This window comes from Anolis sagrei, chromosome 6 (genome assembly GCF_037176765.1).
Source record: "Anolis sagrei isolate rAnoSag1 chromosome 6, rAnoSag1.mat, whole genome shotgun sequence".
NCBI lineage: Eukaryota > Metazoa > Chordata > Lepidosauria > Squamata > Dactyloidae > Anolis > Anolis sagrei.
In genome coordinates this window covers 24,463,449-24,481,919 of record NC_090026.1, presented here as the reverse complement: position 1 = coordinate 24,481,919, position 18,471 = coordinate 24,463,449, and the positions used below count along the sequence as shown (strand labels likewise).

The window sequence follows — 18,471 nt, the reverse complement described above, 5'->3', positions numbered from 1 at the left end:
CCGTCATAGATGTATGTGCACAGGCATGCATGAAAGTGGATGACAAGATTGTTCAAATCCTTTTCAGGTTCTTTCTTTAAGAGTTAAATCAACATACAAAGTGGGGAAACATTATCCATTTGCCTGTCACTGCTTCCTCACCTAAAAGTGAGGGCCTGTTACCTTTATCCCAGGAGATTCTGCAGCAAACAGAAGGGTGGCCAGATGCCTTTCCTTGTAAACACAGAAGCAATCTTTTTCAAAAGGCAAAAAACACAAGATTTCCAGGTGCAGGAATATTGTGGTTTTGAGCTGAATATCCACATCTTCAAATGTCTGTGTGGTCACACAGCCATGTAACCCAGTATATCAAGGGAAAAAATCCCACAAGATCTGCTTTGAACTGGCTTATCTGAGTCTACACTGCCATATATTCCAGTTGAAAGCAAATAATGTGGGGTTTTATTCAGCTGTGTAGAGGAGGCCAAAGTCCCTGCAATGGGAAATCACAGGATTTTTGATTTAAGTTTGTTCCTGGGTTTTAGATATTTGTTCCTGATGGGTCAGTTCCTAAAAAAAAAAGTGACACTTGAGTAGAAGGCAAAAACATTTGTGTGCCAGAAATTTCATGAAACTTGTGAAGGGCACGTTTTCTCTCTGTCCAGGACAAAGTTGTGCCCCCCAGTCAACATTGTACATCTTTTCACAATAAGAGCAATCAGGAACAGACATGTACAACCCAGGAACAGCACTCTGCTGTTTCATGCCACAAGTACACAACCAAATCTGTCTGGACAGATGGCCAGGCAGCCAGGTTCTAAAAAGTGTCAGTAATGACAAAGTTCTGTTCCTGGTTTAAAAGTGTGTGTTCCTGTTTAATTGTGCAGTGCTGACTTGGGCAGAAGTGGAACTACCCCATAAACTTTGTTTGTGTGGCAGATACTTCATGAAACGTCTGGAGGGCACAGTTTCTCTGGCCAGGACAAAGAACGGAACTTTTGCAGTGATTCGCTGCAGTGATTTGCCACATCTTGAGTTTTTAAAAAACTGCCAAAGTTTCCAGCAGAAGTCCCACAGCAACCATCCTGGAAGGTTCTAAAACTCGCAACGAAGTCAAGTCTGGACAATGGAGGCAGAAATCCTGGGACCAACAGGTCTGTATGTGGATTTCTTCTGAAGTCCCAGGATTTTTTGCCCGTTTTTAAGACTTGTGATTTAGTGCTGTCTGGAAGCACCCTGACTTATCTAAAAGTGGGAGAGCTCAGGAGTTTCAAGGGGCTGTTTATTTTGTGTGTATATGTGTGTGCACACATGTGTTCAGAATTTATGGTTGTGTGTGGGAATGTGTCACAGTATGCATATGTGTGCATGTCTCTGAATATAGGTTTATTTAATATAGAAATGTGTCTGGACATGCATAATGTAAGAGAATAAGAACAGTGCATAGGTTTAGATGTCTTTTGGTAAAGAACATGAGCAAGATTTTCATGAATCATGGAAATCTAAAGGTATTGTTCCAAAGTGATAGCAGATTAGACATATATTTCACAATGTTGTTGTTCACATAGGGATAGTATAATGTATAATGTATCTCCATGTATGGATATTTCATTTTACACTGGGAAGGTATTGGATTCCGTTTACAACTTCAAAGAAATCTTAAATGCAATTCTACACATGTTTCCACAAATAAAAGTTCATTTTAAGGTTAAAAATATAATAAAAAGTCTCTACAATAATGTGTGTGTGTGTGTCATTTTTTTCTGATTAGGTAGTCCTTGCAATTCAGTTCAGGCTTCAGGACAATTATGAAACATTTGGGGAAAAAGATGAAACCCAATAAACTAGCACTAGAGGCTAAAATGGAGAAAATCTCTACAGCCACCATGTACTTTCCCTTAGTGCTCAGGTAAGATGGAACAAAACACAACCAAACACTGCAAAACACCACCATGCTGAAAGTAATGAATTTGGCTTCATTGAAACTGTCTGGCAACTTTCTGGCAAAGAAAGCCACATTGAAACTAACCATGGCCAGAAATCCCAGGTAGCCCATAATGCAATAAAACATTGTGACGGATCCTTCGTTGCATTCCAAAATGATTTCTTCAGCTAATGTGTGCATGTCAAAATTTGGAAATGGGGGAGCAGTACACAGCCATACAACACACATACTGGCTTGAATAAGAGAACAATTTAAAACTACAGAGTTTGCCAATCCTTTTCCCACCCATTTCCTCATCCTGGATCCTGGCTTGGTAGCCATGAAAGCAACAACCACAGTTATGGTTTTTGCCAATACACAAGACACAGCTACTGAAAAGACAGTGCCAAAAATGGTTTGTCGCAAATAGCAGGTCACTTTTTTAGGCTGGCCAATGAAGAGAAATGTACAGAGGGAGCTGAGTAATAGGGAAACAAGGAGCGAATAAGTGAGGTTCTGGTTATTGGCCTTGACAATGGGAGTGTCCTTGTTCTTGATGAATATTTTGAGCACCATAATGTTGATCAGAGAAAGGGAGAGAGCCAAGCAAGTTAGAGTTATTCCCAAAGGTTCTGTAAACGAGAGGAAGTTCATCCTTTTGGGAAGGCATTCATCTTGGTTCTTGTTGGGATACTGATCATCTGGACACTTTGAACATTCAGCCATGTCTGAAAAATAAAACAGGTAATTTTTCATTTTTCAGAAAATCCAAGTTAAGTACTCATTGAGACATTCAACTCATTTCAGCCCAGCAGGCAAATGTGTTGTCGAAGGCTTTCAATGTTGCCATACAGCCCATAAAACTCACAATAGCCCAACTGTCTCTGAGCTTAATCTGCATCAGGATTAACATGAGTTGGGAGCAAAAAGTAGACATGTTTGCTGTCCAGTGAAGAAAGACAAGATAGAAATGTGAGTAATCAATAAGAAAAAATGAATCCATTTTGCTTAGTCTATTTGTCTTTGTATGTCCAAAGGATTGACCCATATGGTTTGGGGTTGTTGCCATAAGTTAAATTTCTGAAGAATATTAAACTGCCTACCTTTTTGGTTTGAAAATTTCCCATCTGGACATGGAATACATTCATAGCAACAAAATATTTTCCCTTCCATCTTTTTCTTCATATAACCGGGATGGCATTTATCGCTACACAGTGAAATAGGCAGCACCTATCCACGGAAAGGAGAGACAGTATATCAGTTTTCCATGTTAACAACAGTAACCAAAATATTTAATCTTACAGCAATTGATTTTGGTAATACAGCGTTGACCATATGAACAAAGTTGTTGAAAATGCTTTGTTGTCACAAAGAAAGTGAGTTCAAAAAGGGAAAAGATTGTTCCTTGTCATCATTGTGAGTTTTCAAGCTGTTCCTGATTTATGGTAACCTTAAAGTAAATCTATTGCAGGGTTTGCTCTGTATCATAATGGATGTTGATCTTATGACCTTATGAACAGAGGTGTTGCAAAAGTTTTGTCGTCACAAAGTAGTGAGTTCAAAATGGAAAAAGATTGTTCCTTGGCATCATTGTGAGTTTTTAAGTTGTTTTTGATCGATGGTAACCTTAAAGTAAATCTATTGCAGGGTTTTATCTCTAAGATTGGCTCAATTAAGGTTTGCTATGGCCTTCCTCTGAGGTTGAAAGGGACACAGCAACAATAATACATTTATTATGTAGGAGGAACAACTGATTTCTGATGTGTGTGATTGCACCACCACCATCTAACCAGAATCATTACATCACAATTTTTTGGATTACCATTGGTTTTTAAAAGAAATTTTGAATAAACTCCACCTGATTGAAGATGTTGTTCAATGTAATGGCTTCTTCATTAATGCTGAACTCTTTGCCCAAGAAAGCATGAGGGTCCATATTTCCTACTTTAACTTTTAAAAAGGATTGGTTTGGGAAAGTAACCCAGTTCATAATATCAAATCCAGCTGCTAATTCCCCATTCTCGTCAAAAGCCACGGTGTCTCCAGCACTATTGTTAAATATGACACTCCTCAAGAAAGAATGAAGCTAGATTGAAAGAAGAAAATGATGAGTTGGTGGGGAATTACTATAAAGATGGCGAGACTTCTACTTCACTTTAACCTTTTACATGCACCAGTAAGAAATGCAAAGATTTTTCAGTTGTGAAATGTAAAATAATCCCAGAGGCAATCACATTTTGCTCCACATTTCTCACCAAATGATCAATTGATATCTTTTCTAGAAAGCTTTTAAGCTGACTGGTATTCAGTCATTGCTGTTTGCTGCTCAGAATGAAACAAACAAACAAAAAACAAAACAACCCCAAGCCTTTATTTATGAACCTGGTATTCCTTTCTTTCTGTTTTCTTTTTCAAAATCCTATTGCTGTTTTGTTATGTCTGTTTCCATCAAGGCTATCTGCATTCTTTCAGGATTATTAGGAATTTGAGGAATGAATGTGTTTCCAGTTGCAGAATGAATAGGTTTGACACCACTTTAATTGGGGCTTTTTTTTTGGTGAAGCACCTGTATTATTTATGAGAATAAGCTAATGACCTTCTAAAACTTAAACTACAATAATTCCATGGCATTAAGCCATGTCAGTTAAAGTGGTGTCCATTCTGCATTGAAGCCACAATGTAGATGCCCTTTTGGTCTCTCTCTGTGCCATAAGGGATTGCTGTCATCACATTTAATAATTACTTGTGACCCCATTAGATGATGATAATAATAATAATAATAATAATAATAATAATAATAATAATAATAATAAATGTGCTTTTGTGTCAGTAAAATAATAACACTTTATTTATATTCTGTCCTATCTTTCCAAGGGGACTCAGGGCGGATCACAGTACACATACACAGCAAACATTCAATGCCGTTTGGACAGACAGTACAGAAACAAACAAACAAACAGAAAAGCGGTATGTTGTGTCAACATCCAGATTTTTTGCACCTTGGAGGTTGTGCTTCAATCCAGCCACAGGGGCATGCTGTCACTCCATCCTCTATGATGAAGAGCATCAGGACTTTCTCTTTCCTTTTGGTTATCAGGCACTATCTGATCTTTTTTCTTTTCTTTTATGGCGTCGTAAAATACCTCCTCTGCTTTTTAGTGGTACCCAATTTGTCTACTTACAGCTCTAACTTATTTTTGATCTGGGAGTTCGAATTGGCTATCTTTTGGTTGGTAGATCTTATCACTTCTGGTGATTTACCAGCTGTGCTAAAGCCCAACCCGAGATGGGCTGATTTGCCCATTGTACACTGCTTTACCTCCCTTCTCAGCACAGAGCCCTTAACACAACATAGACTACTGGCCAGGCTTTGTGCCTAAAAAGGGAGGTGAACCAACGCCCACCGTAGCAACATGGGAGCCTTCCGTGTTGCCCTCTCTTTAATGGGGGAAGCTGGGCAGCAATACTTCCCCCCATGGGATGAGAAGGAAGGTGAGGTGGGTGATGCAGGCCATGGAGCAGTGGCTTCTCCACACATATCCCACCAAGAACCCATGGATTCACCATTACATTGAACCATTACATTTCTTCTTTTCCTTCAGGGTATTTCACTGTCATTGATATTCTGACAATATTAAATAACAGACCAACATTTTTAGTACATTTAGTACATATTATTATGGACTTCATCTCCCGTCTTTACATTTGTAAATCATTAATATATATCTTGTATGCTCATTTCAAGATAGTAGTTTACACATTTGATATCAGTGATACTTGTGTTGTGAAATCCTACCTGCCATGACTGAAGATATGAAGGATCTGGTGGACCCGGGTATGCCATTACTTTTCGGCTTGTCTTAGATTTATAAACCCTATCTAAAGCATGTGCTAGCATGTAAACTGCATTGTAGATGCTGTAGCTTTGGCCTGTCATGCTTACTTCAAAAAGAACTCTTGGGAGATCATCCAGCCTTTCTTGCCCAGTGCACATAGGCCTCTCATTGACTTCATTAGATTCAGAAAAAGAACAACTGAATGCCTCTTCCCAGAAAAATGTAAGAAAATCATTTCTTTTTGATGAACTAGGATGAAGTGTCTGAAGGAATTCTGAAAATGCCAACATTTCTTCTGAATGAATTGCAAAAGACAGTGTACCATCAAAAGCATGTATATCAAAAAGCCTGTGAACAGCTTGTGTTGAGAAATCCCAGTGAGCTGTCATAATCCACACTTTAGACAAAGATGCGAGTGTAACTAGGTTTCTAAAATTGACAGAACTATAAATCAGCCATTTTAAATTTGATACGGTCTGATGCTCTGCATTGATAATCACTACCTTTACTTTGGGATCCTTTAGTAGACCACATAAGTATGGAAAGATTTCAAAAGGTGTTTCACTTTCCATGAATTGAGCTAAGTGTTTTGTTTTTGCTATAAAAGCTGTGCATATGCCTCCTTGGAAAAGCATCTTTCCCAGTGTTTGCAGAAATTTTTCTCCATTGTCATCTTCGGCTGCCATCAACCCAACCCATGTCCATTGGAAATGCAGAAGGAGCTGGACAATCCCTTTGTACTGATATACTTCATTTGGGACCATCCGATAGAAAAAAGAGTGTTGGGGTTTTTCACTCATCACTGGAGCCAATACACAGTAGCCAATCTAGACCAAAAGAAATTGACTTTTAATAGCATTCGTGTGGTATGGGTTTTCATGTGTTAAGTTTCTTCTATCACATTATTAAAATATATTAATCAATAATCAGCATTTCTTTACATCTTACAGAACATTCAGTTACATTAGTGTTGTTTCATACTACTTAGGAAGTCAGGCGGGCAGAATATTTCATTGCTTTAAAGTACGCATATGTAAACTGGGAATCTTAAGTTTATATTTCTTGTCCTGGCAGTAGTGATGGCCAAATATTATCTTTAAATGTTCTAATTTTCCCTGTATTCTGTTTTGATTCATTGTGTGTTATGTGCTCTCCCTCTTTTCCAACTTACAAAAATCCTAAAATTACTAGATGTTTTAAGAAGGGGTTTGCCATTGCTTTCTTCTGAGGTTGAGAGAGTGTGACTTCCCCAAATACACCCATAAGGTTTCTGTTGGGCTGTGATTTGAACATGGCCTTCCAATGCTTTGGGGTGCTGTAACATGCTATTATCCCAATCTGGCCTATGACTTATTACAGCATTGTAAAACAGACACCGGAGGTGCTCCACTTCATAGAGGAGTGTGCGGAACCTGGTGCCCCACATGCTGCATTACCCGGCTCCATCCGAGGGTGATCAAATGGGGGCAGCATGAGCTCACGTGGAGTGTGCGGCTTCCCCAATGGATTCCAATGGCAACAAGGAAGTCCTCTGGTGTTGCCCTGCTGGTGGCATTTGCTAGCTATGCCCTCCTTCACCCACAGAGCCATGCCAGCATCATTTGATGGGAGCCAGCTGGCTTGGTGGATGACCAGAGTTAAGTCAGCACATGCTGCCGAATTTAGCCCATGTGAAGATTTCTTATCTTTAGTCATTATTCTATTTTTATTATTTTGAAGTTTGGACATGGATCCAAGGGAAGCTTGTCAGATCTATTTTGCTTTATCAAGGAACATCTCTTGAACACAAAGATTCTTAGAGATAAAACAACTATTCCTTTACTACTTATACAAATAATCCTAATGAGAGATACATATGGAGGAAAAAATCTAAACTTATCTATAATGAGCAGCGCACCATCAGAACACATTACATGTTATGACCACTTGGAAATATTGACCTTTGAAATGACACACATTCCCATTTTTCACACACCTTACCAAAAGCTTGTCTTGCAATTTTGATAACAGTATTTCTATGGAGCAAGCACATACGACTTTTAATTAGTTGCAGATTTTTTTTTCCAGTGGAGAAACGCAGGTAATATCTTGAGTGTAAAATAGAAGGTGAAATGTTGTTTTAAACCCCCCAAATGCAATGACACATTCATATGCTTTACCTGTGCAATCTTGTAAACACCAGTGATTGTAGCCATGTAATAAGAGACTTCAGAGTCAATTCCTCCAATGGCAGCAACCAGATTCTTTTTCTTGTTACAGTGGAAGTTGGGGACAATCCTTTTCCAGTTGGAGAGAAGTTTCAGAATGTTTTGATAAGTCATTCTTGCACTGAAATAACTGTCATAGACATGGAAGCCCAAGCTGATATTTGATAAGATGTTGGGGTTGTTGTTTACCTCATTTATAGCAAATTCCAGGGCCAGAATATGTTGATAGTTCTTCAGTGTTGACCTAATGCAAATGATTAGATATATGCATGTATAATTGCAAAATGTATGTAATAGATGCCTCCACTAAGCATTTCATTGAAAAAGGTGATAGAAAATACCTGATATTATCTGATATTTCAGTTTTGAACATGAAGGAAGATATACTATACATTCAAACTCAGAAGAAATGAGCCATTCCAGTCTTTGATGTTAACTACCTAACAAAACTTTCTTATTAGTTACCCCGCTTCTTTACTGGACTCTTGTTCGATATGAATTTATAAAGGTGTGGTTTCTAAAGCAAAGTCATGCCTATTGTGCAACTAAAATAAAGGACAGAACTTCTCAAGATGCCAGCCTCAGATGCAGGCGAAATGTCAGACGAGAATGCTGCTGGAACATTGGCCATACAGGCCGAATAACAGTTTGAGCTGAAACTTACTTAAGACTAAATGGAATTTAATTTTTAACAGACAAATCAAACTATGAGATTACAGTATAAGTGCTACTGATTTCAGCAAAAGTTTTACATCTACTTTGAATCTGCTCAGAATTCATTCTGGTTTTTTTTTCTTGCTGTCTAGTTCAATTCCACATACAGTAAATGGCATAGAAATGCAGCTTTAAAGGTGGAGTTAGAATGCAATACACCCATTCAAGTACATAAGTGTAAAATAGGGCTGGGCGGTTTCGTTTCGCAATTTCGTAATTCATTAAAAATTCGTTATTTTTTTTGGTTACGAAGCGATAACGAACCATTCAGGAGCATCTAAAAAACGAAACGAATTTTTCAATTCGTTTCGTAATTGCTTCGTATTTGTTCTGTATTCGTTTCGAAATCGTTTAGAAATCGGTTCGTTATTATTTCCGCATGTCTGGGGCAAGTTGTATAGCTGTTGTTTGTTTAATCAGTGAAACAAAATTATAAATATCACACCAATAGTTAACAACAGAGGGAGAGGGAACCTTCAGAAGTTCCCCCTGTCCCATATGGAGGTTTTTTAGCATATTGCGCTGTCGCGTCCGCCATTAACGAATCGATTTGTATTCGTTTCATATTCGTTTTGTATTGTTTCGTAATTTTACGAAATTTCGTAAATATCGAACTTTTTTAAAGGAAAATTTTGGAATTCTTTTAAATATCAAAACGCAAAAAACCCCCAAAAAACGAATCGAGTTTAGAAACAAATTTTTCCGTGGTTGCCCAGCCCTAAAATTCACTAAACATTGCCTGGGTTGGATGTTGTGTCTCTAATATATTTTAAATGCAAATAATCAAGTGGTGACTATTAGACATTGGAATATTCAAGGAAAACTGCATTCTGCATCCACTTCCTCTTATTTCTGCTGTGTTATAATGGAGACCTTCTCTTACTTTCTTAGTTCCTAATACAGAGATGAGGAAAACTGCCAAATAGAAACCAAAACGCTTCTAGACTATTGTGAATCTTGCTAACTTTAGGTGTACTATTCCAGAGTCTCTATTTCTCACTTCTTCCAAGATAGCTTTTCAACATGGGGTGTGACTCCTTTTCTCCTTCTCCACACAAATAATTCAAGACTGTTCTTGATGTTAGAATCTCAGCTAACCCCCCCCCCCCCCCCCCCAGGAAATGCAGAATGAAAAAGAAAACACACTCAAAATGATGAAATGGAGGAAAGGAGATGAATACAATAACATGGCCAGACATAAATCATACAACAAAGAGAGTAATGCTATATTGGAAAATTGGCAAAACACATGATGCAGTTGTAAGTAGGTGGGCCGCTCATGCTTTGGATGGAGAGATAAAAAACTATGGTTGAAACAAAATACAGCAACAAGTATACAAGGAATCATAAATCACAGAATAGGTGCACAGAAGAGGAAACTTGGAGAGTGACAATGTAATCAGAAGGAAGTAATGGAAGATACAGAGCAGTATCATAGAGGATGAGACAGTATATAGAGTGGATGAAAATAGGACTAAGCACAATGAATTTAAAACGAGGTCTAAGAGGGGAGAGCAAAAGTATATGTATGTATATACATGTAAATAGGTATACACACAGATATAATCTCAAGAAGAAAGCATACACATTTTAAAGCATGCTTGTCAATGTAAATGCATATTAAAAAATTACATCCATACACTAGTTCGTTTTCAAACTTTGTGCTGGGATGCTCATCGAAAACCATTCCATCAGACAGCATACCAAACTGGGAAGCAATTGTTCCAATCAACAAGTCTCCGCTTTGGTAATATTCATATGGCATCTGGAAGGTATCATCGAGAAAGCACATTGTGGCCTGTGGCTTGCCCTCCATTTGAGATGACCACAACAATAGGAAGGCTGCAGACAGCACACATATCCCTGCCACCTCAGGGTAGAAAAACCGACATAAAATCTCCCTCTTCCATGTTATATCTGCACACAACATACCTTTAACGTTCTTTCTGCAACGATTGTGTGCTTATTTGATTATAGGAGTCTGGGAATATTGCCCACTCAATGCTCTCTGCTCATTTTTGGATGGCAAAGGTACTTTATATAGGATTTCATAAGCTTCATTATTGATCATATTTTTGCCCTCAACGAAATGCAAGCAATTTGAGATAATTACACAGTTATAAGTTATTTCCCAGGAGTATTGGGCTATAGGTGAAGTCAAAGAGAAGAGAGTGAAAAACAAGTACTTAAAAAAAACATGTACTTAAAAAGTTTCATCATCACCTTTTAGTTTTTTCCATTTTGTTTATAGTTGCCAAAGATGGCACAATCAATGGTGCACCCAAATCAGAAATATAAGAAGTACACACAGTTGGAGGAAAAAGAAATGAGAATATTTGTCATGCATAATATTCATAATACACTACTTCTCTAACCTGTAGAACTAGTTAACTCCTAGGTTTTAGAATCTGACCTAAAGCATTCTGCCCAATATCTCCTCAGCCATGGTATTTGGGGGCATCTACATTGTAGAATCAATGCAGTTCGGCAATACTTTAATTGCCTTGGCTCATTAAGCTGACCTTTCTGGAGCCAGTAGCTAGGTCATCATTTTCAAGAAAGCATTCATAGGAGTTCTGGGAAAAGTGGGAAGGAGGAACTGTGGTCACCTACAGGGCATGTTTGTCTTTTTGCCAGAACACCTAGCAAGCTATATCTGCAACAAAGGCCCAAATATTTACACTTAAGGATATCAGGGAGCTTGAGCTTTACTTGACAGCGCTTCAAATAGGGCAAAAAAAAGCCCCTTCTTACCGTTTTTATTTGCTGCAAGGACAGGGCTTGCCATTCACCATCACACAATGCAAGGCAGACCCCAACCAATGTCCTCCCAAAGTGGAGTGAAAGTACCAAAAGGCACTTCCTCCTCCACAACGGGGAGGAAAGTGTAGTTTGGGTAGGTCCGATGAAGCTACCTGCACTTTCTGGCCCATTTCACTGTGTGGTTGCAGAAAGGCTGGCGGGGCAAAGTGAATTGCTGCCCTTTCTCTCATGTGATGGGGGACAGGGAGAGGGAAAGGGTGCCAAAGTACCCTCTCCTTCCCCAACATGTGATGAGCAGAGGAGGGGAGATAAGCAAGGCACCATGAGCCACCCCATGCACCTTCTTTTTTGCCAGCAATTGCCAGTGCGGCAGGACGTCACGAAAAGGTTGTGTGAAGATATGGTTGGACACAGCCCAGCCGACCACCCTAGATGTACAACACACATCAAATAAACCAACAGAGAATGGTTATGAGTAGGACACTTCAAATGTGGACAAGGTCCATGCTTGGAGAAATGTAACACATAGAAGGAGGAGGAAGTTCTATCTCTGCCAGCTGGCCTACCCAGCCAGTTTTAAAGCATGACCTTTTAATTTGTATCCTTTGTTTAATCTCTGTTTTGTGTATTTTAATATGTATTTTATAGAAATACATTTTAACATTGATTCACAGTTCTCTACTCTGTCAGAGATGATGAGGAATTAGAACATGTTGGAGAGGACGGGAGGTTTTTGGCTACAACTGAGTGAATTGTCATTCACGAAGGCATGATGGAAATCTCTGAGGGAGAGGAGGTCAGTTCATAAACACAGGCCCTTCTCTATAGGACAGAAAGCTGGAAGGAAACAGGTTAAAATAAACCACTTCTTCCCAGGTTTCTCTCCCCACATCCTCCCACAACACCAGGCTTTGACCTGGGATGTCATTCAGCCCCCCCCCCCACCTCCTGATGTGTCATTTCCAGGTGTCAGGCATACTCAAGGGGAGAAATTGTGTGGGGGGTCATCCTCTGACTTCTTTGGGCTCTAGGGGCCCAAAGAAACGGGATGGCTGTGGGGATTGTGGAAGCGGTCCCAGGAGTCAATCCCCACAGAATCGACACCTGGAAAGATCTGAACCTTAGCTGAAGATCCAGTTCTTTCCAGATATTTAATTAATATAGAGTAACTTAGGAAAACTAGCTTTCTCCATATTATTATTTTTTATTACCAGAGGCATTGTTTAGATGCCTCAGGTAAAAGTGAGACAGGTCCTGTGTTTTGGGCCTCTCTACAAGGGCCCACAGAATCAAATGGAAGTTCTCTCCACAACCATAAATTATGCTGAACAAGAAAACTGTGGGGAGGGTGAGAGGTTCTTGGACACAGCTGAGTGGAGTGCCCTTGATGAAAGAAGGGGGATGTCTCTGAGGAAGGGACAAGTTTAGAGCTATAGAATTCAGTCAAAAAAGCAGAGGAACAGAAACCAGAGTAACAAGGGCAGTTCTTAGGAGATCTGCAGGGTGTCAGATTCAGCACAGGAAAGGGACCTTGTCTATTCCCAGAGGAGATATGTACTGGTCTCCCTCATCAGAAGAACAGAAGCAGTGTTTTGCAAACATGACTGGAAGTATGCTTCTTCCTGGGGCAAAAACACCATATAGCTGACTAGCTGATTGGACTCATCAAACCCATTGACCATCCTCATCTCCTGTTGGTTTATGTGGGAACCAATAATTCTGCAAGGCATGGTCTGCATAAAGATCAGAAGGAATTTTGAAGCTTTCGAGAAAAAACTAAAATATCATAATGTACAAGTTGTTGTTTCATCTCTCTTCCCAGTTGCAGAATGAAGTCCAGGAAGGGCAAGAAAAAAAGTGTTAAAAGTGAGGTTAAAATTCTGCTGGTCTACTCAAGGAGAGGATTTCAAAGAAAATAGGAGAAGATTCCACTCAAAGGAGTGTTTTAAAAATGTGACATGGAAGGAGACATTGCCTCTCTAGTGTAAAGGATCCCTGCTGGTATCCTTGAAATAGGAGGTGATGCTGCCTATCAGTGTGATGGGAATTAAGCAGATGTTTGAGCTAGAAAGGGAGGTGGTGATCCTGTGACATTAATGACAACACCATTGAATGGCACACAGCGAAGACGGAGAATGTGGAGAAAAGAATTCCCCATGTGATGGTTACGAATGAGGGCAACAACAAGCAAACACCTGAAGAGCGAAATGTGTGATGAACGATTGGGATGATTGGAAATCAAAAGGTAAGATCCCCTTTGCTATACAGATAGTCACTCATGCTTCTCAAGCTCAGTGTGATGAGGTACCATGTTCCCAGGGCTAGATGAACTACATCCAAGAGTACTGAAGGACCTAGCAGAAGTCATTTCAGAACCACTGACAATAATCTTTGATGATTCTTGGAGAACAGGAGAAGTCCCAGCAGACTGGAGGACGGCAAATGTTGTCCCTATCTTCAAGAAGGGAACAAGAGGACCCAAATCATTTATTTATTTATTTATTAATTTACATTATTTGTATACCACCCCTCCCAGCCTTCCGGCGACTCGAGGCGGTTTACAAGACAAAATTCAACACCACCAAAAACACAGCTACAATATAAAAACTTTAACATCAGTAAAATCATAACAGCTGTAATAAAACATAATTCAATAAATACTCATTAAAACAATGTCCAATCCATCTTGTAGTTGATTCCGTTTTTATGTCCGTTACTCAGTATTCGCAAATGCCTGCTCGAATAGCCATGTCTTGGGTTTTTTTCCGAAATGCTAAAAGCGAAGAAGCCGATCTAATCTCCATAGGAAGGGCGTTCCATAGCCGAGGGGCCACCACTGAGAAGGCCCTGTCTTTCGTCCCCGCCTGCCGTGCTTGTGATGATGTTGGGACCGAGAGCAGGGCCTCTCCAGACGATCTTAAGGTCCTTGAAGGTTCATAAGGGGAGATGTGTTTGGACAGGTAAGTTGGGCCAGAACCATTTAGGGCTTTATAGGCCAAGGCCAGCACTTTGAATTGTGTCCGGTAGCAGACTGGCAGCCAGTGGAGCTGGCGCAACAGGGGGGTTGTATGCTCTCTGAGAGCCGCTCCAGTTAACAACCTGGCTGCCGTCTGTTGGACTAGTTGTAGCTTCCAGACACTCTTCAAAGGTAACCCCACATAGAGAGCATTGCAGTAGTCTTTAACAAGAGCATGGACTACCGTGGCCAAGTCAGATTTCCCAAGGTATCGGCGCAGCTGGCGCACAAGTTTTAACTGTGCGAATTTTCCCCTGTGCACCGCCGAGACCTGAGGTTCCAGGCTCAGCGATGAGTCCAGGATCACACCCAAGCTGCGAACCTGCATCTTTAGGGGGAGTGTGAAGGTTGTAGCTTTATGCCCTCTTCAGCCTTACGACTGTCCAGGAGTACCTCTGTCTTGTCTGGATTCAATTTCAATTAGTTTTCCCTCATCCAGATTATCACAGCGGCCAAGCATCGGTTCAGAACATGAACAGCCTCCTTAGTAGCAGGTGGAAAGGAGTGACAGAGTTGGACACCATCTGCGTACAGATGACACCGCACCCCGAAACTCCGGATGGTCTCCCCCAGAGGCTTCATGTATATGTTGAACAACATGGGAGACAATATTGAACCCTGAGGAACCCCACATCTGTGGGGCGGAACAGATGTCTCCCAATAACACCCACTGGGTGCAACCCTCCAGAAAGGACTGGAGCCACTGTAAAACAGTGCCTCCAAGGCCCATTCTGGCAAGGCGTCCCAGAAGGATACCATGGTCGATGGTATTGAAGGCTGCTGAGAGGTCCAGCAGAACCAACAGGGACACACTCCCCCTGTCTAGTTCCCGGCATAGATCATCAACTAAGGCGACCAAGGCTGTCTCGATTCCATGTACCGGTCTAAAGCCAGACTGTGCCGTATCCAGACAATCCGTGTCTTCCAAGAATACCTGGAGTTAAGAGGCCACACATTCCAGGACTTTGCCCAAAAAGGGGTGATTGGAAACAGGCCAATAGTTGACCAATTGAGTGGGGTCCTGTGATGGTTTCTTCAATAGCAGTTTTATTACAGCTTATTTTAAGCTCACTGAAATATTGCCTTCCCAAAGGGAGGCATTAACCACCACCTTTACCCACTCGGCCAATCCCCCTCTGGCCTCCTTTAAATGCCAGGATGGACAGGGGTCTAGGATGCATTCCTCCGAGTATCTTGTCCACATCCTCAGGTTTCACCAATTGAAATGATCCCATCCAAACCGGACAAGCAGATGCTTGTGTTACATTCTCAGAGGCTGCCATTAACATGATGTCCAGGCCAGAACAGATCAAAGCAACTTTGTCTGCGAAGAACTGAGCAAATGCCTCACAGCGGGCTATCGAGTTGTCTGTGTTCCCATCCAAGGAGGCGGGATTTAATAGGCCTCTGACAACTCAAAACAGCTCTGTCAGACGGTTCTTTGTGGACGCAATATTGGCAAGATTTCTTTGTGGCCTTTACTGCAGCATCATATGCCCTTAAAGAGGCAACATGCCATGTTCGATTTGGTCCGCTTGGATCTGAATGCCTCATGCTCTCTAGTTCCCTCTTCCTTCGCTTCATTGCTGCCAGCTTCTCATTGAACCAAGGAGATGGTTTAGCTCGGCTACTTGAGAGGGGACATTCCGGAGCAATCGTGTCTATTGCCCTAGTCATCTCCCCATTCCAGAGAGTGACCAGGGAATCAACAGAATCACCAACTGAGGTGGTGGGAAATTCCCCAAGAACCATCAGGAATTCATCCAGATCCATAAGTCTCCTGGGGCGGACCATCTTAATGGGTCCTCCACCCCTCCGAAGGTTAAAGCATGCAGTGAGCCTAAACCTGACCAGGTGGTGGTCCATGGCAAGGTCCATGGCAATGGAGCGATGGTCAGCTCCTCCACACCACCACCTTCCTCCCATCCCTGGCGGAAAACCAAGTCTAATGTGTGTCCAGCCTTGTGAGTAGGGTCATATATCAGTTGGGACAGCCCCATGGTCGCCATGGAAGACATGAAGTCCTGAGCTGCTCCTGACAAGGTGGCCTCGGCGTGGATGTTGTCCCCCAGCACAATAAGTCCCCCAGCACAATAAGCCGTTGGGACTCCAACGCCAGGCTCGAGACCATCCCGGCTAGCTCAGGTAGGGAGACTGTAGTGCAGTGGGGTGGATGGTACACTAACAGAATCCCTATTCTTCCCCGGTCACCTATTCTCAAGTGGACACATTCAAAAATGGTTGACTATGGGATGGGGGATCTGGTCAGGGAGATGGAATCCTATAGACCATTGCAACCTCACCTCCCCGCACTCCAGATCTCAGCTAGTGCTGCACGGAGTAGCCTGGTGGACAAAACTGGGTCAGATTTACACCTCTAGCCTCATCCAACCAGGTCTCCGTTATGCACGCCAGGATTAAATTCTGGATGAGAGCTGTTTTATCATTGACAGATCTGGTGTTCAACAGCACCACCCTTAATCCAGAGGGTCCGCCATACTGGGTACTCCAATTTACCATGTCAGGAGACCGTTTCGGAACTACTAATATTGTTTCACAATCCCTAGGCTGAAGAAGCGGTCTCCCATTCCCGTATCTCCCCCTCCCCATTATTACTCTTATAGGAGCCCCTTGGAACACCCATCTCCCATGACGTGCTTCGTCTTCATATCTTCAACCCATGATTCAATATTAGTTGACTGATTTGTTGTCATTTCATTTTTTATTAGCCCTCCTGTCCATTCACTTCCCACTCCCACCCTGCAAATTCCGGACCTCTCCAGCCCGTTCCAACTCTCACCTCCCTCACAAAGTGCAGTTATAATTAGTATATACAGCAACTTAGGACGGAACATGGGGAATGGTTATGGGTCAGTTTTTAAATTAGGAGTCCATAAAGTGCTAGCAAATAATTGAGGTCCATAATAAGTTTATAAAGTGCTAGATCATATATAGAGTCTATAAAGTGCTGATGGGGTTTGTTGTTGTTTAAAGTGCCAGATGGTTAATCTATGAAGTGCAATAGTGGAAGGGAGTTAATGGGTTAAAGTGCTATATAATGAGCAAGCATTAGAAGCATGATTTTATATATATACAGAAGAGCAACGGTTCTTTCCTATGTCCTCAATTCCTTGATATTAAGGCCAAATTGATTTTAATAAAAAGCCCACCTCCCCATCCTCCCAAAGTATCAGGCCTCAACAGCCGAAGACATAAACCTTCTGGCAGCCGAGCAGCTAAACTTAACTGGGTGGTGAGGTCTGCAAGGAAATGACGAGGACCACTAATAGTAGATGGTGATCAAGATGGCAGACAGGGAACTTCCAGCCAGATGGAAAACGCTGACCCTTCCGGGGGTGGACGCAATAGTGAACACTACACACGATATCAACCCCTGCTGTGCGATGTAAATAGCAAATTGTGTGGATGATAAACGGGGACACAGGAGGGCAGATTAATTAAGCAAGTGAGCAGCTGGGAGATAGAAGTTTTAAAGCCTCCTTCTCTGACTTGCTTCTCTCACTGGTGTGGGAGATGAGGCAGCCAGGACGCCCTCTTTCTCCTGTTCTTGCAGGCAGGGATGATAAGCAAGTAAGCAGCTGGGAGACAGAAGTTTTTAAAGCCCCCTCCTTTCCTGACATCAATACCAGGAAAGATTCTGGAACAAATCATTAAGGAGGGAGTCTGGAATTACTTAGAAAAATACAGTGTGATTACTAAAAGTCAACGTGGATTTCTCAAAATAAGTCATGACAAAAATTTCAGAATTGAAACTTACCATACTTTTTAGTTTTGTAAACTAAATCTCAGAAGGCTCCCAAGATTCATTGTAGGATATCCAAATGACATGTTTACACTGCTGATCTAATCTGCCAGAATACTGCTAACCAGTGACCCGGGAGAAGGAGTCAAATTTACATACCAGACCATAAGAAGTGACATTTTTCACCACAACTTCCTCAACTAACCTGCACAAATAATTACTTTCTTCCAAAAAAAAAAAACCCCCCCAAAAAACCCCCAAACAAACAA

At 41.3% G+C, this 18,471-nt stretch overlaps 1 protein-coding gene across 1 annotated transcript; it reads right to left on the bottom strand.

Moving 5' to 3' along the window:
* Positions 1-1,732: 1,732 nt before the first annotated feature.
* LOC137097419 (vomeronasal type-2 receptor 26-like) lies at positions 1,733-14,767 on the bottom strand. The gene is made up of 5 exons (XM_067470513.1): positions 14,624-14,767; positions 5,700-6,566; positions 3,762-3,989; positions 3,007-3,133; positions 1,733-2,631 (listed from the first exon to the last, which is right to left on the bottom strand). The coding sequence occupies exons 1-5, from the start codon at positions 14,765-14,767 to the stop codon at positions 1,733-1,735; spliced, it is 2,265 nt and encodes a 754-aa protein (XP_067326614.1).
* Positions 14,768-18,471: the final 3,704 nt, after the last annotated feature.